Source organism: Astatotilapia calliptera, chromosome 5, assembly GCF_900246225.1.
Source record: "Astatotilapia calliptera chromosome 5, fAstCal1.2, whole genome shotgun sequence".
Lineage (NCBI taxonomy): Eukaryota > Metazoa > Chordata > Actinopteri > Cichliformes > Cichlidae > Astatotilapia > Astatotilapia calliptera.
The window spans coordinates 5662114-5678022 of record NC_039306.1 but is presented as its reverse complement, the minus strand read 5'-3'; the positions used below and the strand labels follow the sequence as shown (position 1 = coordinate 5678022).

Sequence of the window (15909 nt, the reverse complement as noted above, 5' to 3'; positions counted from 1 at the left end):
TAGGATGCGGGACCTATGGATTCTTCGATATCCAACATCCACAATGACGGCGAAATACCAAGGGCTCAGAGAAGAGCTCGAGAGGATGTGGAGGGTGAAGGTAACGGTGGTCCCCGTGGTAATCGGAGCACTAGGTGCGGTGACTCCCAAGCTAGGCGAGTGGCTCCAGCAGATCCCGGGAACAACATCGGAGATCTCTGTCCAGAAGAGCGCAGTCCTGGGAACAGCTAAGATACTGCGCAGGACCCTCAAGCTCCCAGGCCTCTGGTAGAGGACCCGAGCTTGAAGGATAAACCGCCCGCAGGGGCGTGCTGGGTGTTTTTTTGTTTATATATATATATATATATATATATATATATATATGTACATATATATGTCCTTGTCAGTAAGTGTAGAGAGGGCCGGAGAGAAGCATTCAGCCAGTGGTGTTGGAGATCTTGTCAAACACTGATGGAATTATGAACGTAGAACCGTAACATCAGATTTTGATCCATCATGCAGCACCATGTGGAAAGTGTCTGATTGGCAACGACTTTTTTATAAGTATGACAACAATCCCAAACACACTGCCAGTGCAGTAAAGGCATACCTGGATATAAAAGCACACAATGAAACAGTATCAGTTATAGGTTGGCCTTCCCAGATGCCAGACCTCAAGTTAACTGAAGCAGTACGTCAGAGAATGGAATAAATGACAGCCAACATCCAAAGAAGAGCTTCGAATGTCCTTCAAGAAGACTGGAGAACTATTCCTTTAAAAATTAAAAGAAAGCTTGCCTAAGAGAGTTCAGATTGTGTTGAAGAGCAGAAGTAGTCATACCAAATATACTTCAAGCTCTGTTTTTCCCTCATGTACTGTGCTTGCTGTATGTATGTCTACTGTATTTCCATGTATGCTGGTACATTTCTACACCTATTTCAGGGTTTCATAGCAAATTATAAAGAAATGAAGGGTGGCTTAGAACTCGATAAAGTGTTTTCAGCCAGTTCAATGTCACAACTTGACACTCAATAGCTTTTTTAATCATTGTTCGCTATAGTATGGGTGCTCAGCAGCCACCAGGGAGAAAACAGGATCAATCTCTGGCGTAGATCCCCAAACCTAGTTGACTTGAGTGAGTTTAGATTAGATGCCTATGTTCATCAAATTTTCAGATGATTATGTATAAATTTGAGAATACTTCAATACAGTTTTATTTTGTTTTACTAGTGAGATTCCATTTAAGTCAACTAATACAACAAAAGCTCGCGTCTATATTTCACATCTACATCTGGGTATGAGAAGATTACCGCAGAGCAACGCAGATCCCGCCCTCTACACTGAACACTTTTATAAAAATGAACCATACGCACTTAGAGCTGTAATAGATGTTGAAAGAATTAAAAAGAAAAAGAAAAGGTTGCGGGGGCAGAGTTGGTGGTTGGAGGGAGGGGAGGGGGGTGGGCAGTGCACCTTGACAGGAAACATAGAGGTGAAGAGCAGGAGTTGGAGGTTAGTTTGACAGAGAGAAAAGAAGTGGTGGTGGTGGTAAGGAATGTGTGTGTGTGTGTGTGTGTGTGTGTGTGTGTGTGTGTGTGTGTGTGTGTGTGTGTGCTTTTTCTTTCTCTTTTTGGGTGGGGGGGGGGGGGGGGGGGAAGTGCCAAGCCCACTTTTAACTGAACTGAGGGTGGTGAGTGGTGGTGTGGTGGGGGACAGAGATAAAGATCAGGGGAAAATAAAAGGGGTGTGCAAGGGAAGTAAGAGGGGAGGAAGGAGCTGGGGTGAGGGGGGGCAGGGACCTACTACACCTTTACACTTGCTCTCACCGCAGCACCTGATAAGTGCAATGGAAAAACGTCTGGTTTCCTCCTGCATGTTAAGTGGTTTATATTCTCCTCCTCTCCATGCAGCCTGTAGCTACAGTATGCTACTGTACTGACGCTGTACCCAGGTAATAACAGACAAAAGGAAATGACATACAAAACCAAAGGTGAGTAAGAAAGAGAGAGTTGGGGAGAAAAATAGCACACATTTTCTCTTTTTATAATGTCTGTGTGTATATGTGTGTTGTGGTTTTTGCGTTGTTTTTTTTTGTTCTATTCTAATTTGCACACGTGTAATCTGAACACAACAACTAGACAACATACAAATCTTCTTTCCACTGCTGAACATTTATCCATAACTTTGAGCGTCTTTATTTTACAAACAGCTTCCACATCGAGATTTAGGTGCAATTTAATTTGCACAACAGCGGATTAGATGAAGGTGGATATATATCTTTACCACCTCACGGATGTCCTGACAAGGAACTCATTCCCATGATTTGTAAGTGGGTCTCTCCACTGAAAAGCATTAACAATATTCACTTTAGATAACATATGATTCTGGGCCCTGGGAGAGGATGGGTTTCTTAGAAATGCTTTGTTAGCACTCTCCCCCTTGATAAATGATTTAGGACATGTGGCCTGAGACATCAATACAATCTCTGTTGTAATTAAAAAAGGTGCGCACCAACAATATTACACAGCTTTCGCTTTGTCTGCCTGTCTCTTCTCTTCCTCTCCCTCACTCCCTCACTTTTCCTCCCATTGAGCCCTGGAGCAGTGAAGAGATAATTCAAAAAGCACTTGCATGGAGTGAAACATGAAAAAGGGAGACATATGAAATTAAATTCTCTCTTTTTGCTCTATTGTTCTTTCATTTTCTCTCCTTTGTTACATAAATGCATTAAAGCAAGGCAAGCTAGATTCTAATTATGATTTCCGCAAAAAGATGTTTTATTAAAAAAATGAAAGAATGGTTTCACAAACAAAGTAGACTGACTGTTCCAGCACTTTGTCAAAGTCAAAGTACTGGAGGTGTTCCATCACTTAACTTCAATAAACGTAATCTTTTTTTTTGTTTTGTTTTCCCAACCATGCCCATGAACATTTGTATAATAAAATAACAGAAAGAATGAGACTTTGATGTCCAAACACAGCAAAATATAAAGAAAAAGGGAAAAATGTTTAATTTTCATACATAATCAGATTATTCTTTTTCACGTGAAACAGGTAGAAGTATTATTTCCAGAAAGGCACAACTTGGCTTTCGTTCTGTGTCAAAACAAATGCAGTAGGAGTCGATTGGTTGACCGATCATTTGCACAACCTACGCTACTTTGAGAAGCTACCAAAGAAATACCACACCAACCACCATGCTGGATGGGTGCTATTTTTTGGTCAATAATGGGGTGGGGATAGGAGACTCTTACTATCACTATTAGAGTGAGTGTGGGAAAAATTATAGGCTTGGTATTAGTCAGGGGTGGAGGGTGCAACGCATAGTCAAAGAATGAGGAAGAGGTTTATGTTAGGAATAAAGTGTGAGGAATTGTTAATTGTTCGGTTAAGTTGTTTCCTGGAAGTGATTTCAGTCCAGACATTGCTGACTGCATATTTCAGTTATTTTCATGCAGATTCTTTTATATTATCAATACTTGTAGGACTCGGCAAAAACTCGATACGTCTTTCTCATCTGATGTCTAGGTACTCTTGTTGTGCAACTAAGGGAAGTTCAGAGGCTTGCTCTATGGTTTAAAAGTGAAATATAGGTGTGGGTGAGACCATTGGGTGTGTGGGTGGAGGGGAGGCTGGGAGAGATGAGTCTTACCCCAGTAGAGGGCAGTCTCTTGCCGTCAGGGTTTGGGCGCATGGGCAGGGAACTGTAGAGCCTTACACCTCGATCTGGAGCACCGTATCTGCTCTGGAGGGGGGAGAGAAACAGAAAGACATTCAGTACTTTTTTTTTTAAACGGTAATGAAAATATACACATTTTAATAAAATTAACTTTAAAGTAATTTAGTTTCAAAGTTTCTCTACTTTTACTGTCTCAGCCAAAGTACAGAGATCATTCAGTCAATAAACACGTTTTTTTGATGGTTCTCCTTTTGTTTACCAGTGTTAGTTCCATAAATTTCTACCAAGTCGCAAACCTGCACATTGGCTGCCAAGTTAATCACATCACTTCATGGTGATGTATTACACATAATAACTGGATAAAATTGGCTCATGGAGCAGCACTAATGGTGCTAAGCTGTTGTGTTTGGTAGCCAGTGTTCCTATGCACTGGTTTACTACTGGCTCCATCTTTTTGTACATTACACAACTGATAATCGGAGTGTAGGTACTGGGTCTTAAGCCTGCCAGCTCCTCCCCGTACTGCCCCGTGTGGATTCCAGACGCACCTACGAGAGTTGCGGAAAAGCCCTCAGTACTTGGGAAGCTAATGATTTGCACAAAGTGATCTCTGCCAGGGAAAGAGAGAGTGTAGCTCAGTGGGGTTCACACTGTGGCCCACAGCCGCAGCATGGGTACCTCACAGGATTTACTTCAAATCTAATGCTCTTAATCTCTTTGTCTTTATCAATCTCCTCACTTCACTCTCAGCTAGTACGCACAGCACTGCGTATCTGTTATTCTCTCGATATTCTGTTGTTTGCACATTAGCATCACTCTTCAGTAACATGTGTTCAATAGGTTTTGTGTTGTTTCAGTCATCTGATTTTTAGAATAGTGAGAACGCGTGCTTTGTGCGTGTTCATTGATAAAGTGGGCTACATCTATTTTTTCTCTCTCGACCCGCTTTTAGCTTTGTATTCTGCCTGTTGTGAAAATAAAAGCTGCCATCAGTGATGTAGAAAACTGCCCCCTCATAAACAAGAGGACAAGACATAGTTTTATATTTGGAAATAACTACAGCAGCTGCTTGCTTTGTATAGTACATAATGACTTTGCCACACTCAATCCATATGGTCTGCTAATGAGGATATGATGCAAATTGTTGAAAGAAAACACACAATACAGTAATTAATAAATATCACATTATCTTTCCCTCAGATCACTTTTCTTCTTCCTTTAACACGCAGACAGGGTGCATATGTAGAACACCCAGAAAGACATAAATACATTCAAGGGCATTAGCCTGAGAGTGTTTTGCAGTGAGACATGCAGTGCTTAACAATATTTTTTTTAAATGGCATGAACTAACCACAGCTGGCCTTTTACTTCAAGGAAAACATGTGTAAGAGCTTATAGACAGGAAAACACATATAGGTGTAAAATAGTCACTCGGCCCCAGCTCTTATTGGAAAACACCCTAAACACACTTTAGTATATTGTGTTTATGGATCTAAATGCAGAGTGATTGCCATGAGATGCAAGCTGCAAAGCCAGATATGCAAAAGCTTGCATATTCATATGCAGAAAACAGCAGACTCGAAACAAGAGTATGATTTACAGTATACTATGTAAAATGCGTACTTTATAGATCAGTAACTGTTACCAGTATGCTGATCAGATGTTGTGGGCTGATCACAGACAGTGCATAGTGCACACTATCCCCCAAGGCAGAGTGAGAGTACTTGCTGTGTAAGGTTTTGATTTCCTGTGCTCATTATGAAAGGTAAAAACAGATGAATAGACAGCAGTGGCCATCTTGTCGATGAGGTTTGCATAATGATGATACAGCATTAGTAAAGATAAGAATGTGCTGTTTTGCCAATCATCACCGGGCAAAAAGAAAATAGCAAACCATGTCTACTTAATCATAAAGCAAAAGCATGATTCCATGTGAGATGTGACTTGTGTTTCTTAATAGGGATCAGAAATCTGACCCGATCTGCTTGAACTAAAACATTTTCTTCCAGAGGAGCTACTGTACACTAACTCCATCTCTCACTGAAGACCTTTTTTCTTTTGGGGCTTGTTAGGTAGCTTGCCAGCATCACAGCTAAATGAATTCCTTGCCAAACAGCTTCTTTAGCCAGCGAAGGAGCCACAGTAAGTGAATGTTTGATATTTCTCCACTGTGCCAGGCTAATCTGGCCCTGTGGCATGCCATTACGGGGCTAATAACAGCTGTCTATGGCCTGGAGGGGACACAAGCAGGCCTGGCTGTGCTAACTGGCCCTGACAGACTCATTAGGAGTGCTGGCACCCAGAACAGCAAAAGCCAAACTCCTCACATTTCCTTGCTGGCTCACAACAGTTTGCAAGTGCAAGAAGCATTGTTCTTTACACTTGTTCTCTGACACCTTTCTTTTGTTTTCTACTCACTTCAGAGGCTCTCACTTCTCTCTTTGACTTTTTTGGTCAGGTTTGGGTTTCTGTGATATTTTTTGCCAAACCAGATGCCGTACCATGTCTACTTGACCTCGGGTTGAATCTAACCTCTTATTCTCTCTCTCTATTTTTTTTTTTAAATCCTGCCCACCCACTCTCTACTGCTGACCAAAATAGAGCAGGCAAGATTCACTTGTTTGTTCATGCTATTGTAATCTTTGCCGAAAAAGTAAAAGGAACATAAATGAATACATAACTAAATAAATGACTCGGAACTTCTAACTAACTTTGTTTATCTGCCACAGGAAGACGCTGCACCACACCAGGAAGACGCTGGCATCCTCTGAACTTTGTATTATATACAGTGTCTGTTTGGGGACAAAAGGGGTTTCCCCAGGCAGACAGCACAAGCAAACACTGGCCTGCCACTTGGCAGGGCCAAGCCAATCACTACAAGCAGAGCAGGCTGACAATAAACACAAAGGTCTAATGGCAGTGGTCTGCATATAGAATCATTAATAACTTGGGAAGCATGCATGGTTGCAAGACTCCAGCCATGCAACAAACATTCATGTCTTCATTTTGATTTACATAAAGATTTGTTTTATTCTGATGCATGTCAAGGTGAGTAATTCAAATATCTGTCAGCGTACCATTTAACATATATTAATGCACCATCAATGCACATTTTCCAAGTTTTCTTATCTAATATAGAGGTATCCAATTTTTATCCAATACAATTTAATTTCTCGAGTCATATTTTTGAACTGCCAAATAATCTCTCTTTTTTTGCAAAGCGATATTAGCTTGTTTAAAACACAGTGAGCACTGCAATAGATTTTCTCATTAGAAATCAACACTGGCCTTCCCTTTTTATAGGCTGCACCACTGGGGGACTGTAAAGCCGAAGGAGCAGCTGTGGGGGTATGGTTACCTGTAATGCTAGCTGTTGCATGTTATATTATTTACGCAGATCTGGACTTAATGGAACACATGTGCATCTGAAACCGACATTCTTCCCAGATTAGTTGAAAGCCGGCACACACCAGACTCTACCAATGAGAGGAATGCAAGGCCGAGACAGGCTTATGAGGAAACACTATCACTCGTCTATGGTTTAAAATACTTGCAATGTATGTGTGCACACACACACACATACAGACACACACACACTGTCATGCCTGTACACACATTCTCTACTGATATATCTTGTACACAGCACTTTGTATAGTAAGCACTCAACAATGGGTGCACACTGACATCAGAAGATCAATAATACAAAACATTACACTCATTCAAAACAGTCAATCAGTCTTTACACCCTTAAAATGGCTATTTCTTATGCTCTACTAAAAACTTGTCAGCTGTGTTGCATAAACATAATATCAGTCGGATTTATAGATGTGGTGGTCTAACACTCAGTAACAGAGTATGAATCACTTTTTCAGTGGTTTTTTTAAGAGTCTGAGAGAAAACCAGCTGCAGGATACAACATCAGTTTGCATATTGCATTGTGATGAATCATTTTCTTTCATACACTTTTCACAGTATGTGATATAATTTTGAGGACAGATGTTACAGGTTTTTCTCATTTGTTTGTGATCTGTGATTCTAACACTTACTAGTGTTTGTGTTACATTTTTAAGGAAAAGCTGAAAGTACATCTATATTTGGAGGGGTTGTATGTTCTGTAATCCTACTAGAATATTATTACAGCTTGCTTTGATTTTTTTTTCCACTCCTCAACTTTATGTAACTAAGTTTTCTTTGCAGGGAACTTGAAAAGGATTAACTGACATCTTTTGATGTTAATTTATCCACAGTCTCTCTGCTACCATCTGTGAGTTCCAGCCTGCAGACCTTGAAAACACTGACATGTAAGTGCTGTTTATTTCAAAGAGAAGGGTGTACAAAACTATATCAAAAATAATAATAATAATAATGATGTGCTGAAAGAAAATGCATTAATATGTTTCTTGTGTTTAAAGCCGTTTCAAATTTAATAAACGTGTAATATAAATTTGGTTTAGATATTTCAGTAAACACTGAACTCCATTTAGCTGTATTTAAGTACTGTTATATCTTTCCAAGAACTGCGCTCAGAAAGACATTTATGTTTTAATGTCAACTAAAGCTTAAACAGCTCGACCATAACCAGGACATGAAGCCAGGGGCTACTTGCCTCAGGCCAGCACTGCCTCTCAAACTACTGATCACACCATTGGGAATATCCAGCCAACGGCAGCATTTAAGCTGTGGCTGTTTATAGCTGACCGCAGCTTTTCCAGCGACTACATGTTCATTCCTACTGTAAACATGTCAGTTTGTATGATTAAGGCTGCACTGGGAAGAAATGCCATTATAACAATTCGACCAAATAATTATTATAAGTAAAATTAACACAGTTTTTCCTTCATATTATATCTATACTTGCTTTGTACTTTCCAGTAAAAGCCAAGTATAGATAGTATAGCTTTGTACTTTCCGATCTCCTACACCCCTCACTTTGCCTCCACCCTTTGTCTTGTCTTGTTGCCTCATCTTGTGTTTACGTTTCTCCAATAGTTTTTGTTCCACTAGTCAACACAGATCATAATTTACGGGTAGTAGTGTGTGTGCGTGTGTGTTTGTGTGTGTGTATCTCTCCAGTCTCTATTAATCTGTATATTCGTTTAGCTCTCCATGTTCCTTTCATTGATTTTCAAGTCAGTTTGCAAGCATTTTACGAAATTAACATGGCGTGTTAATTTGCAACTGCACGCTCCTGATTTTAAACACGGAAAAAGTTTAGCGCAAAGTGACAATGAGGAGGTAATGTTTGTATCTGTTTTCTAGCTACGCTCAAGCCAAGATGCCGTCTGCTGCTGGTGACAGAAATCACACGGTTTCTCAATAACGTGGTAATTCACTGTAATCCAACCTGGGCCTTAATCAGAGTGACTGCAGCCACGCTGTTTCACCCGGTGAACAGTTGAAAATGTTGCGAGAACTATAACTAATTGCGAAAGTTGTGGTTATGCATTTGGCTTTTCCCTCTTCTCTCAAACTTTTATGACACTGTGTTTCTTTCTTGTATTGTTTTTTCTGTTCGCATTTCTCATGCTTTCCTGACTTCTTGTGTCTACCTTAAGGCATAGAGGGCCGTGACAGAAAGTAGATTCTGTATCTACTGAAACAACAATGTAGAGCTTGGCTGCATGTTTTCAAGTGAGATAGGAGATACAACAGAGGCATCTAAAATTGTACCCAAGCTTAGATACTGCATACAGTCCACTGACGGGATTACAGAGTGGATTAAAGCCATAGTTAACTCTTCACACAGCAGAAATAAAAGTTTTAGAATTTAGTCTTCAGTCAGAGATCAAGAATTGTTTTTTGGGGTTTTCTTTTTGTTAAGGATCATCTAAAAAGCTTACATTCAAAATTAAAGTGAAGGTAATCAGGCTTTTACAGTAAAAATGAATGCACAGGACAAGCCATCATTAAACTACACACACACACACACACACACACACACACACACACACACACACACACACACACACACACATATATATATATATATATATATATATATATATATATATATATATATATATATATATATCATTTACATCAAAGGCAATTACAAAGATGCCACAAGGAACGTTATAACACTACACCCTTTGCAAAGGATAACTACTGCAATAAGTCTTAATGATAGAAAAATTAGCTCACTCTCTCGACCGTCATTTTGTCTCTCACGGTATCGCACACACACACACACACGTGCGCGCACACACGCACACACCTGCCCTTTGTATTATGCCTGACACAGAAGTGAGCGAGATGGAGTGCATTAATAAAGTGCAGTCAGAGCCCTTGCCCTCTCTGATTCAGAGAGAAGAAAAGGAACTTTTCATTTTCCTTTATCCTCTGTTTTTGATTATTTTCAAAACCCTTCATCTTTATAAGGCTGTTTCCTGAGGACAAAAAAACACAGTGTTACAACGATACAAGTTACAACCAACAGATGACAAGCAGAACCAGCACCTCTGCTGTGCACTGGACACAACTAGTGTGTTACAGGCAGAAAACAGATGGCTGGGAGAAGCTTTAGCTAATACAAAAACAGGGATTTTGTCATTTCTTTTTTTTTCTACAAATGAAACATGCAAAGGTTGGATTACTTTAGTACAAACAGACACTGGGCAGAATGATTCTTTAATAAATTAGGATTGCTGAGGAGAGCAAATACTCCCGAATCTCAGGCTTTATAGGTCACTAAACTCAAAGGCAAAAACTGTGATATACTGTAAAAAGTTTCCATTAACAATACTGAGCTGTCAGCACTGGCACTATAAACATACTGCGTGTTGTTACAATAGCTGTAATAAGTCATGAAAGGTAGTGCTGATATGATTAAACAATTAGACTGTAAGAAATACGTGTAACCCACAATAATTTTCCAACTATATTATGTTAGTTATGGCTATAAATACTGAACTCTGTGGCACTGGCTCAAAAAATCTTTAAACAATTCTTAAACCTGTTTCTTTTAAAGAAAATCTCAAAGTTCCAGCTTCTCAAATGTAGGGTGACTTGCATAATATAATTTTAAAAGGAATATTTTGGGATTTTATGCAAAAAACACTTTAAATTCTACTTACTCTAACTGTCCTTTTCACCCTTCAAACACTAAAAGCATTCCTAGTTAATACTACTGTAGTCAGACCTTGCAGTCTTTTATTTGCATCATACTTTGTTCTCATGTATGTAAACATAGTAAGCCCTTGTTGAGTGGTAACTGACCTGGCTAAAGCAACAACGACATGTGTTTATTCCAAACCATGACCTCAGTGCGGAGCACTGCTCGAAATGATAGAAAGCTTAAGACACAGAGTTTTTAATTAATTAGTGTTTTGGTTTATTTTTGCTCATTCTTGTCTAGAAACATCATTTTCACATGGTCTGAGCTCAAGAGGTAGTTACAGTACAATATCTGTGGTAGGAAACTCGGTTTCCAAAACATATTTAGAAGTTCAATCACACATCTTAGAACGACTGGGGCAGGGTTGGGGGTAAAACAGGCATTGCTGTAAAGACAGAGCTGGGAAAGTTAGTGCAACGGAAGCCAGAAGAGAGGGAGATGGAGATAGAGAGATACAGAGAGAGAGTTAGTTGGGAGTTGATATGCTGACTACAGGCAGTTGATTTGGTTTCAGAGAGCATTGTTACGGTGCTTTGAATTAATGCCTCCCAAAGAGTCCAATTGTGATTCTTGGGCTGTGCTGACAGAATATTTGACAGCCCGGGGTGAGCTGCTGATCTCAGCTGAATCCTCTGTTCTGTGTGTGTGCGTCTGTGTGCGTCTGTGTGCGCGAGCGTGTGTGTCATAACCAACACATGCACACACCTACACATGTTCAGATATATGTTGACGCGCAAAAACAGAAACTGATCCGACAGATTTATCAAATCAGAAGTGACAGTTTGCTTAGCTCTAACACACAAACACAAACTACTAAAGAATGCAAACATCTCTCATACGCAGGTAAATTGAGCACATTCAATTAATCGTGATGAAAAAGTTTGACCAGCTGTTTCTTCCTCTCTCTCTTCTTCTCCCTGCAGGAAACATGCTGTCCCTCTGGGCTGCTGAATAAATAACAAAAACAGACAAGCCCAATGCTTCATTACAACAATAGGAAGAAAAGAGACACTCCATCAAAATAAATCCGCTGCACAATACCAGTCCACTCTGACAGCAGCACAACATCAAGAAACATTATTCGTCAAATGTAACAAACGAAGTTGCAGATGCTGCAGATACATTAATTGTCGTCATCACGTTAAGTCTGGAGATACCTAAGTCATATTACTCACTAATGCATCAAAGAATCTCTGTACATCTTTTTGTGTTTTCTGTGCTTTTCTTGACAACTGTTTGTCTCATCCAGTTCGCATTTAAATGAAATATAGTATTCAGTCTGAACTTGCTTCGGAAGAGTTGTCAAGGCTTTGTTTTGTGTTTTGCTTTCAGAACTACTACACTGGAAAATTGCAATCTCTACCAAAAGCCTGCATTTTAGTCGATTAGGAAACATACATTTGTTGTAACGTCAACCAACAGTCTGCATGTGAAGCATTTGAGTAAACTGTCACATCTACTGATAGTCTGAATGTGATGTTACAGACAGAGTTCACATCTGTTAATTGCAGTGCAGGGTTGCCCCCACTCCCGCCCCCACTCTCAACTGAATGAGTGTCTGCATCAGTCACATGAGGCGACACCACACACTGACAGAACTTGAAACCTGACTTCACACAACGAGAAGAAATTCTTGTAATGTATCAGGGAAGGGAACATGATTCATATTTTAGAGTATAAAAACCTCTTAAATGCTTTGTAAGTGTGACTACAAATGAGGTATGAGACAACTACAATGACCTAAGTGGCAAATGAGTCAGTCAATATAAGTATTTATAGTTTGCACTAACTGTCCTCCCCCTTTCGCCATGTGAAATCGTAAAAAGTTTAGTATCAGTGCGATTAAACTAAATTTAAGAGATCATGTTTTTTAAATTATGAGGTTTGGAGAGGATCCCACAGTGAAAACATGTTCTAACCTGATAAGCCAGTACTTTAAAATTAACTGGTGAGAAATGATCAAAGAAAGGGGAAAAACAATAGGAGGAGAAAGATGCTAGCAACTAATAGCTGACTAAAGATTATATGTGCAATGCAGACGTTAATTTTGTGGATGGATGCTCCTTCATTTCTAGGTTTTCTCTTCTACCTCTCACTTTACCTATGAGATCCATTTACAGCACCTCTCCACCTTACTGTCTCCCTCTGCTTTTACATCTTTCTCTCTATCTTGAGTGCTGTGCCTCACCCTAATTAGAAATTCCCCCTCCGACCAGCTGAAATTGAATTGCCCATCATTTGCATAATGATAGCTCACTGGGCTGATGGCCGATTTACCATGAGATGAAATGTAGCAATCACTTAAGAGAGTGACCATGAGGGAGTGTGGGTAAGCGGGTGCATAAAAAAAAGGAGGAAGAGCGAGACAGACAGCGAGAGAGAAGGAGAGAGAGATGGAGGTGGGGGGAGAATAAAAAGGGATCACAAAGATAGAGTGAAGTAAAGAAAAAGAGAAAGAATGAAAGTCTGAAATCCGCCAGGTATTTAGGTTATTGTCTCACACTGCAGTCTTGCTGGGAGGAAGGCTGTGTCCTCAATATGACAGTAACTGGACACAACAAGGACACATAAGGGCGCATATGTAACACATTTTCTCTTTTACATGAAACCACTTGTGTCTTTAAACTCTAATTATGCCACGCCGTGTTTCAAACAGAGCGACTATTCTTCTGTTTTCCCACCATCTTAAAGGTCGGGATTTCCGGCCCGCATCTCTTCAAAGGGAATTAATATCCTCAATGAGTATTTCAATTTTTTTTAATATCATTTTGTTTCATCTTGATGCATTCTCAATCATCCAGGGAAACAAATCTCCAAAAGTCACCAACTTGGAGTGTTTCAGTTTGCCATCTTAGGGAGAAATCAACACACATGGGTGTATGTCCTTTGTTGCTGAGATTTATTGATAAAAACAGTACAAAAAATCAACCATTTGTACACATTTTTACAAATAATTATAAAAAGTGAGTGAGTACATTTCAACATTTTCAGCAATCACTCACAATCCTGGCACTGCCATGGTATCTGTAGTCTGCATTTACCACATGTGTATCTGTTGCAGTGAACACATCGCACAGTGGCATGATTGTTCTTGCAATTGTGTTTGACCTGACACATGGCTCTTTTTCCAGGGCTCGGTGTGGAGGGTTGTGTCAAAGGCAACTGTTCTTTTCTTGCCTTCTTCGCAGCTACATGAGAGTGAGCTAACTCCCTTGCAAGCTCCACCAGGAAGTCCACCCGTCTTTCCTTCGTCCCGGAGCATGCTTGATACAGCACATGTGCATTCAGTGCTGCCATGTCAATCATGTTATAAAACACGGCAACTGGCCAGCGCCGTGTTCCTCTGCGGACAGTGTACTCCCCCCCCTGGCCCTGGGTTTTCCCGCCCCGCGCTGAAACACAAAAACTCCCAGGAGGCGCAGCTTTTAATCAGAGCTGCTTCACCTCAGGGGATGTTTCCTCACGCATATTATTTTTTTACAACACATTTAAATCTCCTCTTCAACCTCGGCCCGCGACCTTCCCAAAAAAACAGTTATATTTCAATATGTTAAATAAATACCAAAAGAACAAACGTACCCTAAAAAAAAAGGGAGTGTACCGAGGTCATCACTGTCAGAGGCACGCGCGGCAGTTGGGTTAATGATCTGGCGATGAATGAGTGATCAAGTGTCCGGGAGGGAGGGTGTTGGTGGGTTGCAAGTTGCCATCATGTAGCTAAAACAAAAAAAAAGGAAAAAAAAAAAAAAAAAAAAAAAGCAAAACAAATGCACGTATGTGTTCATGCAACAGATGGTAAATAGACTACATACTGCGTCGATGATATGCTAAAATTAATGTACTCCTCACTTTATATTATTTCAAATGTATTTCCCCACCATAAAGGTCGATTCGATGCCGCATCTCTTCAAAGGGAATTTTACATGCCTCAAGATTTCAATTTTTTAAATCAGTAGCTAAAATAAGAGTCTCAAAGCAGTTGGCTGGGAGAAAATCAAACGCTCGATAAATGTATTTGTCTTTTCTCCTCACAGATACAAATTCATAGCACATAAAATTCATGAGAAATAAGCAATGTATTTGTCTTTTCTCCTCACAGATACAAATTCAATAGACACACTTCATGAGGAAATAAGCAATGCAAGGTTGATCACTTCTATCCAGAATTATGTTTCTTTGCTCTCAGAACAGGAATAAAACAGTCGAAAGCAAATAATAAATGTAGACGACCTCCATTGTTGATGTTAAGTGTTGAGCTGTTGTACACTATAATTAGTTTCTGCGTAGATGCCTGCCACGTTCTGACTTTTTTTCTTTCTGCACGAGATCAGGAACTCCTGAACCACCCACAGTTTATAAGAAGTGGCCACATTGTCAACTGTGTAGTTGTCAGTGAACGCCCTATCAGATGAACAACTGCCACACCATGTACAAATTACTGTAATCAATGATATGATAATGACCTTGTTGTCTCGCCTTTTCTGGGCCATCAATCTCACATTCCACTAGGCCTGGAAATTTGATTTGTAAAAAACCCTAATAAATCTTGTGTCAGTGATGTCACGTAACTACAGGGAAATCTAATAAAACAGCCTGATCAGTGTGGTAAAGTGACAGTGAAGAAGCACAGGGCCGAGGCTAATGCACGCGGCAGTCTAAAATCTCAACGCTGAGACAAAGTTACCACCGAGGGTCCTAAAATAATTGCTTATTCATGGGAGTGAGTGGGCTGAGACAAGTGGTATAGAGGTCATATTTGTTTCTAATAGCTGGAAGTCATATGTGGAACTATCAGGTTGGAAGCTCTGCCCGAAGCACGATAAGGCCACTGTTTATTGTCTAACTTCCACTCTCCAACCTGAGGAACCCAAGACTCTCACACAGGGTACTTTCCACCCCTCAGCCATTACCTCAAAGTGTGTTTATGAGCGCAGGAGAGTGTGTGAAGTATATATGCACACATAAATGTGCATTTGCGTGAGAGAGCTCTCATGAAAGTGTGAGCGTGGTCTTTGGTTTCCATCACGAGTCTTGACCTAATTAAAATGTCATGTCAATGCTCAATAACTGACAAGTCATCAGAAAGCGCACCGAAACAGTGCTCACAGCACTCTCAGTGCTCAAATCATTTATTCAA

General features: G+C 40.1%; 1 protein-coding gene across 6 annotated transcripts in view; it reads right to left on the bottom strand.

Annotated features, from left to right (window-relative positions):
• Positions 1-15909, bottom strand: part of tox2 (TOX high mobility group box family member 2) — a 102865-nt gene that overhangs the window by 52865 nt on the left and 34091 nt on the right. For all 6 annotated transcript variants that reach the window (XM_026166867.1, XM_026166864.1, XM_026166865.1 and 3 more), the window contains exon 2: positions 3632-3724. In XM_026166867.1, coding sequence (XP_026022652.1) covers positions 3632-3673 — 42 coding nt within the window. In that variant the 5' untranslated portion in view covers positions 3674-3724. The remainder of the gene's footprint in view (positions 1-3631; positions 3725-15909) is intronic.